Genomic DNA, 16,592 nt, shown 5'->3' with positions numbered 1-16,592 from the left:
TGCTGTACACAAAGCATGACTTCAGTATACAGCAACGAGGCCACCTCCCTGAGCCAGAGATTCGAATATCAAAATTCAACTCATAGCTTCAGAGTCCAATGGCGTTCACTAGGCAACCCAACATTGCCACCACTGATCTTCATCCACGGCACGCCGTGGTCCTACAGACTCTGGGTGCCGTTTGCGATATCTCTCTCTCGTAATTTCCACGTCTATCTGTTCGACAGACCGGGCTTCGGGGACTCGCCTCCTGAACAACGCCTACCAGGAACAGGAACAGGAACAACCAGCAAAGCAGAGGAACTAGACTCCGATCTGGCGCGCCAATCCGAAGTCTTCGCCGCGCTCTTCAAGTCCTGGCAGCGCGACTGGCCCAGCCAAAAAGCCAACATAGTAGCTCACGATAACGCAGGCTTGGTCAGCCTACGAGCGCACCTGCTCCACGACTGCCAGTACGCAAGTCTGTGTCTGATCGACGTGGTTGCCATAGGACCATTCGGTCAGTCGCTTTTCGACGTCGTTGCCGATGATCCTGGTTACTTTGAGCGGCTTCCTGATATGGCGTTTGAGGGGATCTTGGAGAGTTATATTCGCAATGCTGCGTTTTATGAATTGTCGAAGGAGGTTATGGGTATGTTGAAGGCGCCTTGGATGAGAGAGGGGGGTAGAGTGGGTTTTCTGAGAGAGCTGTGTCAGGCGAACTTGAGGTCTACGGACGCTGTTGAAGGGAGGTATGGTGAAGTTGGGGGCAATGTGCCTGTTAAGGTTATTTGGGGGGCTGAGGATCTGTGGATTCCCGTGGAGAGTGCTGGGAGATTAGGGAGTGCTCTGAGGGCTAAGGAGGTTGTTGTTATTGAGAATGCTGGGCACCTTAGTATGCTTGATCAGCCTGGGCAGTTTGGTGTTGAGTTAGGGATATGGTTGGGCCTTTTTGAGAAACATTGAAGATTTTTATAGAATATATGCCCATGACATTGACTTTAATTACAGGTAAATACATGATAGAGGCCTTCAATGTCTTTCAACAAGTGTTTTCTGGTGTAGAATTGGCCCAGAATGCTCACTAGAATCCTAATGACAGTACTCAACACCGACGAAAACACAGACACCAGTATCTCCGAAACATGGATGCACATGACAAATAAGCACTGGATAAATTGGTTTTCTAAAGAATGACAACATGATAAGATACCCGAAAGAGCCTAACAGACTGGAAAAGACTGAGACGAGACCAGACAAACAAATTAAGAAGCCCAGCAACGGCAAAAGCCCAACGAGACCCCATAAATCGACTACCTGTCAAAGACAGATCTTAGACAGAGAACCGACAAAATCCAAACAATAAACAAACTCTCACCAAATACAAATAGCAAACCCAACAAGTAATCTGTTCAGGAAACAAGTTCCCACTCCTCACCAGCATCCTGGTAAAAGGCCAACTTAGCATCATCAAGCTCACTATCCTTCCCAAGAGGAAGGAAGCTGTTCTTAAAGACGCCAAACTTGAAAGTACTGGTCTGCCAGCCCGGGTAACCCTGTCCTGGATATTGGCCTCCGGGCCCTGGGACCAGAGCGCCGCCACCGACATCCGCCAATTCAGTCTTCAGACTGTTATCCGGACTCCAGTAAACGGTATATTCCCTCAATGGATTATTAAAAAGTGCACTGATCGTAATATCATGTTTCGGGATCATCACATCGCCCTTTGATCCACCTTGAATGGAGATTCTGAATTTGGTGCGGGCGAGCTGCGTAGCATAGACGATGCCACCGTCGACATTCCAGAACACATTAGGCTTGGTCTTGGATCGAATGTAGAAGCTGATATTGTCATCAGTAGCGGAACCAAATAATATAAATTAGTTCCTCGGGAACTTACGTGTTGCCGGAAATATGGTTGGGCGCGACCTGATTCGGAATCATGGACTGAAACATGCCCCCAGCGTCATTGAACCGAGTAAAGAAGACTTTGTTCCTGCTGGACTTGGTTGCCTCTGTTCCGGATCCAACACTCCAGGAAAAGATCCATTGAGCCACGTCATATTTGTACGTGTAGAACTCTGGGCTATGTCTTGTGGCCTCGAGTCCATCGGCTCGGGCGTCGAGAAACCACTCATCCACAGCCTCAACTGATGGTGCTGTGATAACGAACCGGGCGTTCATGTCGGTTTTCTAGGTTCGGAATCTTTAGTATGAGATATCAGACTCGACGAGTCAAGACCAGTGAGCCATACTGACGCCGCGTATGCGTAGAAAACCATCTTGGATGAATGTGGCAGAGTGCTGCGAGCAATATTTCTTGGAATGTTGTGAAGTGTTACTCTGAAGAGAAAGAGAATAATCTGAATTCATCACCATGGTCGGCAGGCAGCATTTATAACTCTCTGCGACGGACAGATCTTCTGTGTCGGATCTCTCCTAGCAAGCTATAGCTCAAGACAATGTGATTGAAATCTCCATGACGTGGAATTCAAACCTGAATCACACATGAAGTCAAAGAGCGCAGCTGAGTCCGCTCAGCCCGGTGCGTGCAAACCATCGATTTGGAATTGCCTCGTGCATTGGACACCGATCGTCAAGCGTGATGATTAAATCCCCCATAGGTTTGAATAAACCCCATTCCTACCACGAGTGTGACAATGCACATCCAAGCTGATATGTCACAAGTAGATGTGATTGCAGAAGACGCCCGCATGGAATCTAGTTCTATCCCGGCCAACTTTCCCAATTGAATAATCAGAGCCACTGAGATGAAGTCTTGTAGAGTATGCACAGCTAGGCCCACAGGATCGACAGTGGTGAAGGATCTACTATTGGGGATAGGCAGTTCTTAGGCCAAGCAAAAGATTTGTTTTTACAAGGACATCAGCTGAGATCTTTGGACTGCGTCTTTTACTGCACTGTATGCTGGCATAATGGTTGGTGGAGTCGATCCGAGACATATGCACGATTATATCACGGTGGCGCTTGGAGTTCGTCAGCGATTTGTGAATTTCGAGCTGCCAATCAGTGTGGGTGGTTTGTCTGATTTGGCTTTTGAGAGATGCAGTACAGCACAGTATGTACTTTCAGCTGCACGACGGAACTTGTCAAACCGGTCATGCAGGTCTGCTTTTCCAGCAATGCAATTCTTTTAGCCACATGGTGCACAGGCAAATTTTAGTCCGGTTGGCGCTGATCTTGGGGGATTCGAGCACTTAAAAGTTATTGGTTGGGATCTTGATTCCGATGCTGCATGTTTACTTTTTTTGGTCTTTCCCTTTTTGTTTCATACCGCTGTCATGAAGACTGGGTCTACGACGAGATGGATTGAGTACAGTAGAATTAATATTCGCAGATGTTTGTTAAGATAAAGGATGTGAAAGTTATATCATTTGTATGGCTGATTTGTCTGAATCTATTGGTACTTCAATGCTGAGATTTTTAACATTCCAGACGCCTCAGGGGAATTTAAATTGTAGGACTGAAAAGGCTGCTTCTAAGCTTCCATCAATATTTGTTTACTATTATGCATACTCGGAGGACCAAAATATAGAGGATATTATGGATTGCAACTGAGGATGGGCAATTGTCAACCAAATCATTCTTTGTAACATTTTCATCAAGCTTCACGTCGAAAAACAGACTGTTCAGAGCTAAGGACTCTTCTGATCACCAGAGATCCGTGGCACCGTGAGCATTGCCACATAAGAAGAGGACAACTGGTTCCTTGGTGTACTCTTCTCCAACACCTCATGTTGAGAACTGAGCCAACAGCTATCTACATACCACAGACCCTGACACCACTCAACAATAGTACACATGACCAGACACTGTCGAAAGGAGACCGCTATCCGGGCAGGAATCGTTGTCCGAGGCCAATACATACCCCGACAATTGACCTGGAACTCATCTCCTCCGACAACGAGACTTTGGCCATCAATCGAGGGACACTTCGCTTCCTTGGCAGCTCTTGGAGCAGTGGTAGACTGACTGAACAGATCAGGAACAATGGCACTGTTCTCGGTTTTTCGACTGACGGGAACAATGCTCCACCACCCACTGAATTTGGACTTTTGCTTGGGAGGGAATTCATAATCGCGCACTAGTTCGGCACTGCTGCTCTTGGCTCTGATGCCTTGACAGTTGCTGTCGACAGAGCACATTGCCATCAAGAATTCTGGATGCTTCGTATTGAGCCTGCCGCCGGTCATTACTTGGCCGCTGGGCTGGGACTCGCAAAAGACACGGTATGTAACTCCCAGCACAGTGTATTCCTTGCCGTCTTGCTCAGGACATTTCCATTCGTTTTCTGAAGGAACCTTGGACCCTGGAGTACCTGTAGGCCCAGGTGTTCTAGGTTCAATTTGATCGCCTTTGGTACCGCCAGGGCCCGGTGTGGGTTCAGGTTTTTGGTCCTTGTCCTTGTTCTTGTTCTTGAGTTGAGAAACCTGGTCTTCCAGCTCTTGAATGGCCCGTCGGTTCTTTTCTTCCCGAGCAGCTTGATCTTCTTCAAATTGTTTGGTCAACTTCTTTTTTTCCTCGTTGCACATCTCTGTCGACCTATGGTCTAGTTGTTCCCGCAGCAACTGCTCTTGATCGGCAAGACGTTTGTCACATCTTTCTCTCTCCGTAGTCTGGCAGTCTGCCTTGGCTTGATCGACTTCATTTTGGCAGTCTGTAGGCGTGTTTGGCGACTGATTCGCACTCGGTCGTCGATTTTGAATGGTAAAGTACTTATCCGTAGTGATCTTTTGGCTGTGCGAAGGGGCAGAAAAGCATTTGTTATTCTTGGAATCCCAAAATGCTGATTGGCACTTATCGCTCTCCACACAGGCGTTGGCGCATTCGTACGCATTGTAGAAGCCAAGGCCTGCGAATTCTTCTTGGGGGCTCAGGAAGGAGTTGCAGGTGTAGTCGAAGGTGTTTCCCCCCAAGTCGATTGTGCCAGTGCTTGGTCCATCGCAGCATGACTTCCAGCTTTGATCTTTCGAAAGGTGCGAGGTAAGGCATTGGGAAGCCGCAGCATGTTGACTCACGGCTCTGCCACCCAGAAGCACCAGGATAATGGATTGAAAAGTGATTGATAACATGCTTGGCAGTCGGAAGATTGATATTGGTGATACTCTCCTGACTGCAAACGCAAGTATTATCCCTCACTCAATGTCTCTTTACATTTATAGCTTCATGGCTCTTATGTGGCGATGGGGTTCGGTAAACTTGCCTGTTTATTCTGAATAGTTGTATTCACCAGTTGATATTCAACGATGTCAGAATCTGCGGATCTTTCCTGCGTGGGCGAAACGCCTCTGTGATGCAGATGCAGATGTAGATGCAGGTTCAGCCGCACATGAAGGTTGACAAATACGGAAGATAAAAGTGATTGGACCGAATGGCTCGGACCGTCAGGGCATTTTGATCTTCATTTGCGGAGATTTCCGGCTGATCCAAGACGAACTGAGGGATCGTCTATTCAGACGTCATGGTGCATGAACCAGCAGATCGTTGTGGATGAACTCTCAGTTCACTGACACCTCGCTAGCATGTACTTGCATAGAACTCATGGCGATCATGCCAAAAACAGCCAATTGTTCAAGTTCGTAACTTCATGCATTACTTCATCGCTACTGTATGGCGTCCTCTATACTTGGTGATGCTGTAGCCGATCAGATCTAGTGCATTTGGCGTATGCAACGCACTGTACCTTGTTCGTATCCATGCTGGCTATTCTCCGATCAAATATTTTGAATAATAACGCATAGCAACTGGACTTCGCCTCACTTTGGTTGCCTTGTTGTGCTTGGCAGCTGTTGGGAACTAGGATCGACCTGTGAATCTTCCTATCGGGATATAGTACCATGTGGTTGCAGAAGAGCTCAGAGATATTCAGAATCCACCGGCAACGCATCCTGGCACTGGCCTCGTCGGAGACATCAAACGATCGTTGCTTGTGCCATGAATTCTCAAAGTGATCGCCATGTATTTGACAGAAATGGTGGCAAGAAAGGAGATTTTGGCAGGCCAGTGGTATGTTCGCATTGTGTATAGAAATTCCCGCACCAGTAACGAGCGATTATCAGGTTATTCAGACGAGTGGGGACGTGCCATCATCCAGGCGAGCTGCTGTATAGTTCATCCGCGGTAATAGTTTCAGCTGAACCGAGGGTGCAGACTCATAGGTACTTAAGAACGGCTTCAAACCAAGTTGATCCTACCAGCGCCTTCCTCCATTTATCAAATCCAACATGGCACTTTTGAAAACGGTGTTGGCCCTTGTGCTGGCATCCTCTTTTGCAAATGCCGCCACCCAGCAACAAATGCATGGCTTCTCTCCAAAATGGAGTAAGCTGAGCTTAGACGACATCACCCCTTCCCTGGATCCAAGCTCAGGCGGTACCAAGTGCTGTCCGCGTGGGACAACTTTCGACGGAAAGACGTGTGTTCTGGGATCCGCTTCATGTCCCGGCGACTCGTCTCTCGAAGACGGCAAGTGTGTTTCCAGAATTGCTCCCCGATGCGAAAAGGACCAAAAGGTCAGCCCGGATGGCTTGTGTATCACGGAATCTCCTCCCAATTGTCCTGGTGGCTTGAAACTCAAGGGGAGGAGCTGTGTTGATCCCCGAGGCGCTACATGCGATGGTGACCTGAAGCAAGAAGGCGATCTCTGCGTTTCGAAGATCCAGCCCCAATGCAGTGGCACCGATCATTTCCAAGACGGGGCTTGTGTCAGCTCCCAAGGACCACAGTGCGGCGAAGGCAGCGAGTACATCGATGGATTTTGTGTTAGCAAAACGCCGCCTGAGTGCTCCCACGGGACTGTATATGACCCAAAACTGGGGCTCTGTGTCTCCTCCGTCAGCAACGGATGTCCGATTCCCAACACTCGCCCAAAGAACGGAGTCTGTGTGTCTGACGTCGGTCCCAGTTGTGGAAAGGATGAGAATCTTGTGCCTGATATTGGAAAGTGTGTCTCTCGTTCTCCGCCGACCTGCGAAGATCCATCACTGAAGGTGGATGGAAAGAACTGCATTTCACCAGATGGCCCCAAGTGTACGGATGGCTATGATCTTTCTTTCAACCCGTCGGCCGGCACATCCCAATGCTGCCCTACGGGTTCCAGCTGGGATGGTGTTTCCTGTGTTTCAGAGGCCGGTGCAGACGGTTGTCTTCCTGGATGGACCCCATCCGGCAACAAATGCAAACTCAAGCCCCTGCCTGCTGTCTGTCAGCCGGACGCCGATCTCAAGGGCGGAAAGTGTGTGTTCAAAGAGCAACCAAAATGCAGCGATGGTTACGAGAGAGATAATCTCAATCGATGTGTATCTACGCAGGCGCCACGTTGTCCGGATGACACGAAATTAATCAATGGGGAATGTGTTTCTACTGTGCCATTGAAATGCCCCCAGGGCAGCCACTTCGAGGAGGATCGGTGTATCAGCGATCTTGGTCCTCTGTGCTCCATCCCACGGGCAAAGTTCGATGGAAAGGGACATTGTGTTGTTGACGACATGCCTCACTGCCCCTCTGGCGTGCATAACGGCAACACATGTTTGACCGGAGAGACACCTTATTGTCAGGACGGATTCAACTATGTTGGCGGCCGATGTGTCTCTTCCTCAACACCAAAGTGCACGCATCCATTGACCTTGACTACGGAAGGTGACTGTATTTCTCGTAAGCAGCCTACTTGCGAAAAAGGCATCTTCCGTAAAGGCGAGTGTTTCGTCGGAGAGGCCCAGTGCCCAGAAGGTACCGACTATCGCCAGGGCCGCTGCGTCAGCCGTGAATATCCTCAGTGCACTCAAGAAGGATATGAGTGGTTCAGGCCTGAAAGCAAGTGTCGGAAGAAGGACAAGACCGACTGTGGCTCTGGATATCACGAAAAGGATGGCGAGTGTGTCTCAGACATTCCCGGTGATTGTGGAGAACTCGAGCTACGTGATGGCCAATGTGTCCACCCCGGTCCTCCAAAGTGTCCGGAAGAAAGCAACACGTACTGGGATGGCGAGGATTGTCGATCTCCAGATGTGCCTGATTGTGGTGTTGGAAAGTCCTTCAACCAGGCCAAGGGGACCTGCGTGGCGGAGTCCAAGCCTGTATGCGATGACCCCGGAATGGTGTTTGACGAGGACCTCAAGAAGTGTGTCTCCGGCGATGGTCCGCAATGTCCAGATGACCAGCGATTTAATCCAGCTACTCAGAGCTGTGTTTTGGTTGTTGGAGACTGCTTGGAGTTCGAGTACTGCCCACCGGTAAATCACCATTCTGACTTGTTTGAGACTTTGTGATATGCTTCAACGCGTATTGAGGAGATATGTATAGAATGAATTTACCCATGTTCTTCTAACCTCATGCATCCACGGGTGTTTCCACTCGGTCCATATAATACAAGTGGTTCAATGATTAATAGCGTCAGACTTTCTGATTAATTTACTCTCTTGTTCTCCTTTTCTTGAAAGTCATCTGAAAATATCAGTTGTCTCGCCTCAGGGTAAGGAACTGCAGCAATATTGTAAATGACGTCATGTATACTAGACAGCGCCCTTGAGACTCTCAACTACGTGAAGAAGTGTAGTTGTCTGTAGAGATATATTGTACTCAGCATTGAATAAGTGGGCAGACATTGAAATCAGCATTTGTTGTAGGTCTCCTCTGTTCCAGACGGCCCTGATATGTAGAGGTGAGCCATGGCTTCCCCAAAACTGGGTGGCCAGAGACAACAGTCTGTCGACTTGTATGACTGGAGGGCTTGACCACCTCGTATTGCCACTATCCTGTGACCTCATCGTTATACATATTCTGCCGTTGATGCTCGACATGAGTAGAACTTCAATCACCCTCGAATCTGCTTCGTCCACAGATAGCTCTTATGGCTAATCCAGCAAGACGCGACCGACGGGTGCCAGAAGCAACTGAGGCCTGGATTATTGGGAGTGGGACTTCTTCCTTAGCATCAGCAGTGTATCTGATCCAGCTTGCCCATTTACGTCCTTCTGCTGTGCATGTCCTCGATGAACACTTGTCCATGCAGCAAGCAATGCACCAAGAGAGAAGTGCGCATGATGGATATGATCAGTTTGCAGGGTGTCTTCCTATTCCTGCCGGGAAGGAATTGAATAGGATTCTTGATATGGTACCATCTGCTGTGGAAGGCCAGTCTCATCTGCATTACATCCAAGAAGAGGAAAAGAATCTCGCCTTACATTCAAGTCAAGGGACATCTTTTGTCGCTCAAACTGAACATGGGTTTAAGCCTCTGTCTACAAATAGGCTGAGCATAAGTTGGAGAGATCGATTGCATTTGATGCGTCTCCTTATGAAGGGGGAGAAAAGCCTTCAAAAAAAGGAGATCCGCTGTTTTTTTCGAGACAGCTTTTTTCAAAGTACATTTTGGACAATATGGTCCACTCAGTGAGCTCCTCTTGTCTTCCTGCTGGACTCACGTCGTGTTCTGACTTTAGGATTACAAACTATAAGATTCGGTTTCCAACCTTGGCACAGTGCGATAGAATTTAGACGCGCTGTCAAGCAATATTTATCCGGCTTCCACAGCTTGAGTATTTTGACCTGCCTGGATTTCACCGGCCGGTATCAATACGAGGCTATATATGTTCCGATATATTTCTTCCTCCAGAGCCAAGGCGTGGACTTTCAGTTCGGGGTCAAAGTCAGGAATGTTGAAACCACCGTCAACCAACACCGTCATATAATTACTAGGTTAGCCGTTTCCCAGCACGGCCTTGACTTCAAATACTTTCTAGGGCCTAGCGATATTGTCATCGGTACACCGGGCTCAACTGTATCTGGATCTTCAATTGGAAACAATAATACGCCGCCCGCTTGGGATTCAATCGAAGCAAGAGACCAACTCGACGCCAACTGGGCACTATGGCTCGAAGCTGGAAATAGGTATCCCGATCATGGCAACCCCTACACATTTTGCACCCGCAAATCGGAATCTATGCTGGAATCCTTCACAATCACAACCGAGCATGTCGAGTTTTTTGACTACCTTCAATCTCTACTGCAAAGCAAATCTCACGCCGGCACAATCATTCTCATGAATAAAAGTAGCTGGGGAGTGAGGCTTTGTCTCCCTCTCCAGCCCGTTTTTGCTCACCAGTCGCAAGATGTCCGCGTCCTCTGGGGATTTGCGCTCTTTCCCGAAAAGGAGGGCGATTGTTTCGACAAGTCTCTGCTGTCCTGTTCCGGGTTTGAAATCTTGTGCGAGATTCTGCATCATCTTGATATTCCCGACGAATTGGCCTCGGAAGTCTTACAGCGCTCTATTACCATCCCTCGCGCCATGCCGAGAATGAGCTCGACACTGTTGACCAGATCCCTCAAAGACCGTCCGGGCATTACGCCAGAATCGGTTGTTAATCTCGGCTTGGTTGGGCCTTTTGTCGAAACTCCGTGGCGGACTTGCGTGGACACCAGTTACGGTGTTTACGTCGCACGGGAAGCTGTTTCGCGGCTTATGGGTCTTCAAGTCCGACCTGAGGAAAGGTCGGGTCCGTCAATTTTGAGGGTTTTGATGACTCTGTTGTGGCGGTGACAGCATTGGAGAATTGGGATACAAAAATCCAGCATCTGCTTCCACGTCGGTATGTTTCTATTCCCATAATTCAGTTCTCAAATCGCCCTTTTTCTACTCACGGCTGCGTGTAGGACTTGGTGAAACCATGTCATACTATAGGGTTCCCTCTCAGCACAGTTGCCTCTACTTCTTGAGTGCCCGTGGGGATTAAGTCACCGTCGTCTTGAGGTTTTTGCACGTCATGCAGCGGGTATATACACAGAATTGTATATACCTGGAGTTCATACGCAGCTCTACCTTCCACTATGTATTTCAAGTGGCCTAGTCAGCATCTATAGCTGTAATCAGGACTTGACTTCAAAGTTACTTAAAGAGATTCTGAATCGGGCATGCAACTCTGTTAACGAGTTTCCAGAAAACACATCTTGCTATCTCTTGAATCTGACAGACTAAAACGGAATTCCGTCCTTAATTTCCCCGTATAGTTCCATATCCATGTGAGCATAACGTCCTGACCTAGTATCTCTAATCAAATATGAGGACTCGATACTCGTTCTATATTGTCATGTATCAAGGCTTTAACAGCCTTAGTCGGTGGTGGTCCTAACAATACCCCCCTCCTTAGAGACCACGTCACTGGGATCTGAATGTTATAATTGCTCCTTTAAAACCTCCTTCGAGTTAAAAACGTAGTAGGAAAATATAAGTAGGGGAAAGGTAAATAATACGAATAGCCCTATCGGCAGCCGTATTATACGATGTCGTTATAAAGAGTAAAATAAAGAGATATTTTGTATCACGGAGCGACTAGTGAATAGCTTACTATCAGCCTTGGATAAACTATCTATATTTATTAAAGATATAGTCGAAGTAAGCTTTTAGTGGTTAAAATAAGCTTTTGCGATATAAGGGCTCGAGTAAGGTCTATTTGAAAGCTCTTTATAGAGTTGTATAAGGTAGAAATTGATATTTGTCGTTAGTATAGCTTATAGTAGGTGTCATGGTAAAAAAGAGGTCATAATTGCTATCAAAAAAGAGAAGCTCGTTTGCTATTGACGAAGAAAGGGTTTTGTTTGCCGTCTTTTTTCATGTCTTCTTTGTGAGGTGCTCTTCTTAACCAAGTATATCCTAGGTAAAAGAAGGGCCATCTTCTTCCTAACTCTCCTACTTCTCTTCGTCACCCACCTCTCTCTCTTAATATCCATCATGCCTTATATAACCCATCTCTGTTTATTCCTCCGGTGACTCATCTTCGGAGGGGAAACTACCTCATTTCTCTCCCTCTCCTACTCCACGGGCCTCTCTCACATCCGTTTCTTCAGCACCTCCACCCGGCAGATCCTCATACAGGCTGTCCATCCTCGCTGCATCAATCCTTTTCATCACACCCCACTTCAACTAGCTCATCATGGTGCTGCGCCTTCCACCCCCGGTTTTCAACCCCTCCACAACAGGGTGCTCCATAGGCCCCTCTAACGGCTGTCGCACAGGCTCCACCACACGCTGTGAACCGGAAGCAGGTATCCAACACAACATGAATTGGGACATTATCAAAGAGGCCAGCCAGCAAGTCTACCTGAGATACCAAGATTAATCTAGAAGATCACTGCGTAATAAAGAGAGCATCATATACATCAATCTATATACACACTATAACACCCATCTTCAGCTTGTGAGTACTACGGATGATCCCAATCTAGACCATAACCCTCCGAGCCTTCAAATACTCATAATCATCCATAGAATCCCTCGTAGCCTTCTCCAGCATAGCAGCAACCTTATCCCCAAACTCTACCTTCCACTTCGCAACCTCAACCTCAACGTCAACATCGGAAGGTTGCTTGTCCTTAATAACACCAGAAGACTTCTCAAGCGTAGCCAACATAACAGCAGCAGCCGTCTCCTCCCTCTTCAGCGTATCCGCATCCATCGCACCATCACCACCCACAGCCACATTCTCCAACTTCTTTCCACCAGCCCCCCACTCAAACTGTACACAGGCAGGATCAAGCCCAGCAAGCTCACAGAACCGCAAAACAGCAGCCGGATTGTGAATAACATCATTAGCGTCGATGACCAAGGGCTGAGTAGGCGCATCCGGCTGCTCCATCGCCCAATCGAAGAGCCGACGCGTCCACGTCATACTCATGTTCGACGCACTGACGCCTTCAACCCCGTCTTCATCGATGATGCCCACCGTCGAGAGATTCTGCATAGCGCGGTACAGAGAAGGCCACGCCAGGGCCGGGTGGCGGATGATGAACGCCATCTTCCATGTGCGCAGATACTGATCCGGAAGAATGGTATCATTGTGCGCCGAGAAGGTCGGCGCGCCATAGCTCTCCGGCAAGGTGATGTGGAAGGACTTTTTATCCTCTTCTTCGTCGCCTCCGTGGCGCATGCTGGTGAAGACGCCGGGGTTGGTGATCCAGAAGGCGTGTTCTTTGGCGAACAGGATTTTGTTCTCGGCGCAAGCGCGAGCGGAGTAGGCTTCTAGGGTGTCGATGCTGGCTTGGAAGGCATTTTGGACTTCGTGTTTGTCGGTTTCGGTCCATTGCGCAAGGGCCTTGTCTAGTCGGCCTTTTTGTCCGGTGGCTAGGAAGGCGTCGAGGAAGAAGTAGCCGCCTTTGGGGCTGCTTAGGACGTTGGGTTGGTTGGCGATGTTGAGGACTTTTAGGAGGAGGTTTGAGGCTGTGCGGGGCACGCTGACGAGTAGTAGGCGGTTGGTTTCATTCTGGGGTGGTTTGATGGCCATTGTTTGGGGTTTACTGTTCTATACTTCGAACCCCTGGAATAAGGTTTAAGCTTAAAGCTGGTTTGGGGCAACGAGATGAAGACGAGATGGCTTCATTCTGGAGATGGATGGCGCAATCCTTTTAAATTGATTCAACTGTAGATCATCCCTGCTTTAGGCTATGTTTCGAGTTAGGGTTGCCATTCTCGCGGGTTCAGGCGGCCACGCTACGTCCAAGTCTCCATTGGGGAGGTGGGTACATGCGCTTTTCCTAATGGAACCATGTCAAAGTGGGCATTCGGCCTCAACCAAGTCCGATCGGTCTTTGTCTCTGTGCATCGCCGAAATGGAGAAGTCAATGCATTGCAATTCTGTGATTGGGTCATGTTTGCACCGCGTTTATTAGCGGGCTTCTTCAGCCAATTTGGGTTTCGCCGTCGGTCGTTCAAGGCTCCGAGCCGACTAGCCCTCGTAGTCTCACATTTGTACCCCTTGCTTGCCAAAGGAGTAAACTGATCTCAATGAGATGAAGGCCATCTGACCACGTAAATTCATGGATACGGAAAGAGAAAAAGTATATATTGGACCCTGGATATCAACTGGCGACCAGAGGCAATTGAGTAGCATTGCAGACTGTAGTCTGCATATTCTCCACGTAGAACTATTTGAAAAACATCCGAGCTCAAGTTCAAAAATGTCTCACATACGTCATACATCAGACCATTAACTACATTTTGTCTCATAAGACATTAGAACGACAATAAATAAGTTATACAAAAGTGATCCCGATCCAACATTGCCCACAAGCAGCATAATCACTCAGAATCACTGCTACTCTCCTCAGCCTTCGCCAAAGTCTGTTCCTTGGTAAGAGTTGGGTTACGAATACACAAAGCAAACGCAATCAAAGGCACAGTCAGACAAATACCCGTGATGCAAAGCAGACGCTGAGTCTGCTTATAGGCGAGAATAGCATGGTCACGGTCGGGAGTCCCAACCGGATTAGCGACAGCGAAGGCGAGAGGGGCGGCGTAGATTTCGGCGGCGAGGGTTTCGTTGCCGACGTGGCGGATCAGTTCATTGGGAAGGACTTGGTTCCAGATTGCGCCGGAGATGGTGTTTCCTAGCGCGCTGCCGATGTTGTAGGATGCTAGGTAGATACCAGTGATAACGGCAAGGTCTAGGATTTGGATGTCAGTATAGGTATTGCATTTTGCATTGAGGGTTGGATCTGAAGCAATGGATGGGTGGGGACTCACGTTCGTGCTTGGTCGCGACTTGGATACTGGCTTGCGCTGGGTATGGGAACATACCGCCAGCTGGGAGATTGTTAGACTGATGTACTTTCATTGATGGGGATGGGGTGTGTGGATTGGATGGTATGTCACTTACCAATACCCAGCAAGACTTGGGCACCAATAACGCCAGAGTGACTAGAGCCTGCGGCACCTCCACGGAAGTAAATGAGAATACCAAAGGCAACCATGAAGAGGACCGTGCCGGAGACGATGAAGGGCTTCAACTGGCGCAGTTTCAGGACCACGAATCCAATGAAGACACCAGTGAGAACGGAAGCGAAGCTGTAGAGAGAGGTGATTCGAGTTGCGCTGGTGACTGTTTCGTCGAAGCTGACGATGAGAACTGTGTACAAGAAGTCTCCCTGCAAGTACCATGCTGGATAGCAGGAGATTAGAGATGCACTTTGTGAGAATCAAGAATGAACATACCGGTGTTAAGCATAACAGCAATACCAATCGAACCCCAAACAGCGCGGTCTCGAAGAAGCTGTCAACAATTTAGCCATGAACCCAAAAAAAGCTCTATCGTGTGTTTAAACCAACCTTGAAAGGCAACATGGGATATTTGCAAGTCCGCTCCCAGTAAACCCAAGCAGGAATCAAACAAAAGCCCACAACAAGAGGTGCAATGACCTTAGCAGTCTTCCATTGCGACGTCACACCACCAGCAAGAGTGAATGGAACAAGAATACAAGCCAGCATACCGATGAGCAAGATATTCCCAATAACATCCAAGTGCCAAAAGAGCTCAGAAGCTAATTTCTGCCCACCAAGAAGCTCAAACGAGCTCTTATAGGATTCCAAAGCTCCACTCTTCCTTGTGCGTCGAGCAACAATAACCAAAACCGCCAACAGGGGCATGGCGCACACGGGGAAGATAATTGCGAACATTCCGATGCCCCATTGCCATGTTGTCACCTTCAGCACTGAGGTAGTCAAGTTACCGCTGATCCAGGTGTTGATCTAGGGGTTGTCATTAAGCTGGCTTCTTCAATGCTCATGGGATTTGGGTGATGCGAAACTTACGATGAATGGCAGACCGGGGATGTAGGAGAAAAGAAGACGTGATCGAGTGGACGTCACGTCGGCAATCAAGACCTCGACAAGAAGCATCATACAAGTATACCCAATCTAGAACGAGTCAGCATCTGTTGAGAGAAATGAGATAGGCGCTTAGTACCTGGTAGATGACAGCGCCGGCACAGAATGTCTCCACGTTCTTAGCGCATGCCTCAACAACTGTTCCAATGGTATAGAAAACGATAGAGACCAAGATCAGCTCTGCTCTACCGAAAACATCTGCAATCTTGGCTGCAGTAGGCTGGAATAATGAAGTCAGATTTTGCCATATATTCTCCGGATTGGTGTTTGCTCACCTGTGCGGCAGCGGCGATGACAGCGCGTAGGACATTGATGGTTGCGAGTAGACTGTGTTGGCCATAACTTTGGGTAGCATATGGCTATTAAAACATAAAGCCTGTTAGTACAGATTTCTTTTCTGTGACGATCCATGAACCGGGGAGTACTGACCTGGTAAGTATAGCGAACAGTTCCATCCAGGCCGTACACATAAGCGATCAAGAAAATCGACAGAAACAGACACACGCGATCAACCAGTCTGAAGTTCTCATTGATAACCTCGATCCGGCGAACACCAGGACTCCCCTGACCCAGCAAGTTGGTCTGGGGGTTGACAGGAGCAGTCTGGCTGTGGGGGTTCTTCTCAGACCCCGTATAATGAGGATCGGCAATCTCAGTAACCGCCATGATGAGATGTCTCCAACACTCAAATCCTCAAAGACGAACTAACGAGAATATAAAAGAGGAGAAAGACTCGACCACGCGAGCAGACAAGAAAAATATTCTCAGCCAAGAGTCGCACAGGAAAAAAAAAAAACCAAAAAAAAAAAAAACAGGCAATCTTATCTGATGGGCTGAGAAAGTCACGACTTACCCCATTTGGGGAGTTGCCTCCCACAAGGGTCTTGGGAGCTTAGAGTCTCAGCCAGTCAGAATGCACAAATGCAGGACCCATCTCGTA

At 48.3% G+C, this 16,592-nt stretch overlaps 7 protein-coding genes across 7 annotated transcripts; 3 read left to right on the top strand and 4 right to left on the bottom strand.

Annotated features, from left to right (window-relative positions):
- Positions 1–15: 15 nt before the first annotated feature.
- N7511_002683 (alpha/beta fold hydrolase) lies at positions 16–945 on the top strand (the record flags this gene model as incomplete). Its single annotated transcript, XM_057125108.1, has 1 exon — positions 16–945. The coding sequence occupies one exon, from the start codon at positions 16–18 to the stop codon at positions 943–945; it is 930 nt and encodes a 309-aa protein (XP_056987267.1).
- Positions 946–1,391: 446 nt separating this feature from the next.
- Positions 1,392–2,261, bottom strand: N7511_002682 (uncharacterized protein; the record flags this gene model as incomplete). Its single annotated transcript, XM_057125107.1, has 3 exons — positions 1,392–1,821; positions 1,880–2,172; positions 2,235–2,261. 3 exons carry the CDS (start codon positions 2,259–2,261, stop codon positions 1,392–1,394), a joined length of 750 nt encoding a protein of 249 aa, XP_056987266.1.
- A 1,374-nt stretch (positions 2,262–3,635) lies between these two features.
- Positions 3,636–5,072, bottom strand: N7511_002681 (uncharacterized protein; the record flags this gene model as incomplete). The annotated part of the gene is made up of 1 exon (XM_057125106.1): positions 3,636–5,072. The coding sequence occupies one exon, from the start codon at positions 5,070–5,072 to the stop codon at positions 3,636–3,638; it is 1,437 nt and encodes a 478-aa protein (XP_056987265.1).
- Positions 5,073–6,224: 1,152 nt separating this feature from the next.
- On the top strand, positions 6,225–8,267 carry N7511_002680 (uncharacterized protein; the record flags this gene model as incomplete). Its single annotated transcript, XM_057125105.1, has 1 exon — positions 6,225–8,267. One exon carries the CDS (start codon positions 6,225–6,227, stop codon positions 8,265–8,267), a length of 2,043 nt encoding a protein of 680 aa, XP_056987264.1.
- A 581-nt stretch (positions 8,268–8,848) lies between these two features.
- Positions 8,849–10,537, top strand: N7511_002679 (uncharacterized protein; the record flags this gene model as incomplete). The annotated part of the gene is made up of 2 exons (XM_057125104.1): positions 8,849–9,225; positions 9,481–10,537. The coding sequence occupies 2 exons, from the start codon at positions 8,849–8,851 to the stop codon at positions 10,535–10,537; spliced, it is 1,434 nt and encodes a 477-aa protein (XP_056987263.1).
- A 1,678-nt stretch (positions 10,538–12,215) lies between these two features.
- On the bottom strand, positions 12,216–13,274 carry N7511_002678 (uncharacterized protein; the record flags this gene model as incomplete). Its single annotated transcript, XM_057125103.1, has 1 exon — positions 12,216–13,274. The coding sequence occupies one exon, from the start codon at positions 13,272–13,274 to the stop codon at positions 12,216–12,218; it is 1,059 nt and encodes a 352-aa protein (XP_056987262.1).
- A 794-nt stretch (positions 13,275–14,068) lies between these two features.
- On the bottom strand, positions 14,069–16,318 carry sit1 (putative siderochrome-iron transporter Sit1; the record flags this gene model as incomplete). Its single annotated transcript, XM_057125102.1, has 9 exons — positions 14,069–14,433; positions 14,513–14,572; positions 14,646–14,927; positions 14,981–15,038; positions 15,095–15,514; positions 15,578–15,682; positions 15,732–15,872; positions 15,928–16,011; positions 16,082–16,318. 9 exons carry the CDS (start codon positions 16,316–16,318, stop codon positions 14,069–14,071), a joined length of 1,752 nt encoding a protein of 583 aa, XP_056987261.1.
- Positions 16,319–16,592: the final 274 nt, after the last annotated feature.

This window comes from Penicillium nucicola (assembly GCF_028828085.1).
Source record: "Penicillium nucicola strain IBT 29836 chromosome Unknown utg000002l, whole genome shotgun sequence".
Taxonomy (NCBI): Eukaryota; Fungi; Ascomycota; class Eurotiomycetes; order Eurotiales; family Aspergillaceae; genus Penicillium; species Penicillium nucicola.
Note: the sequence above shows the minus strand (reverse complement) of the source record. Positions and strands in the feature narration are given on the sequence as shown.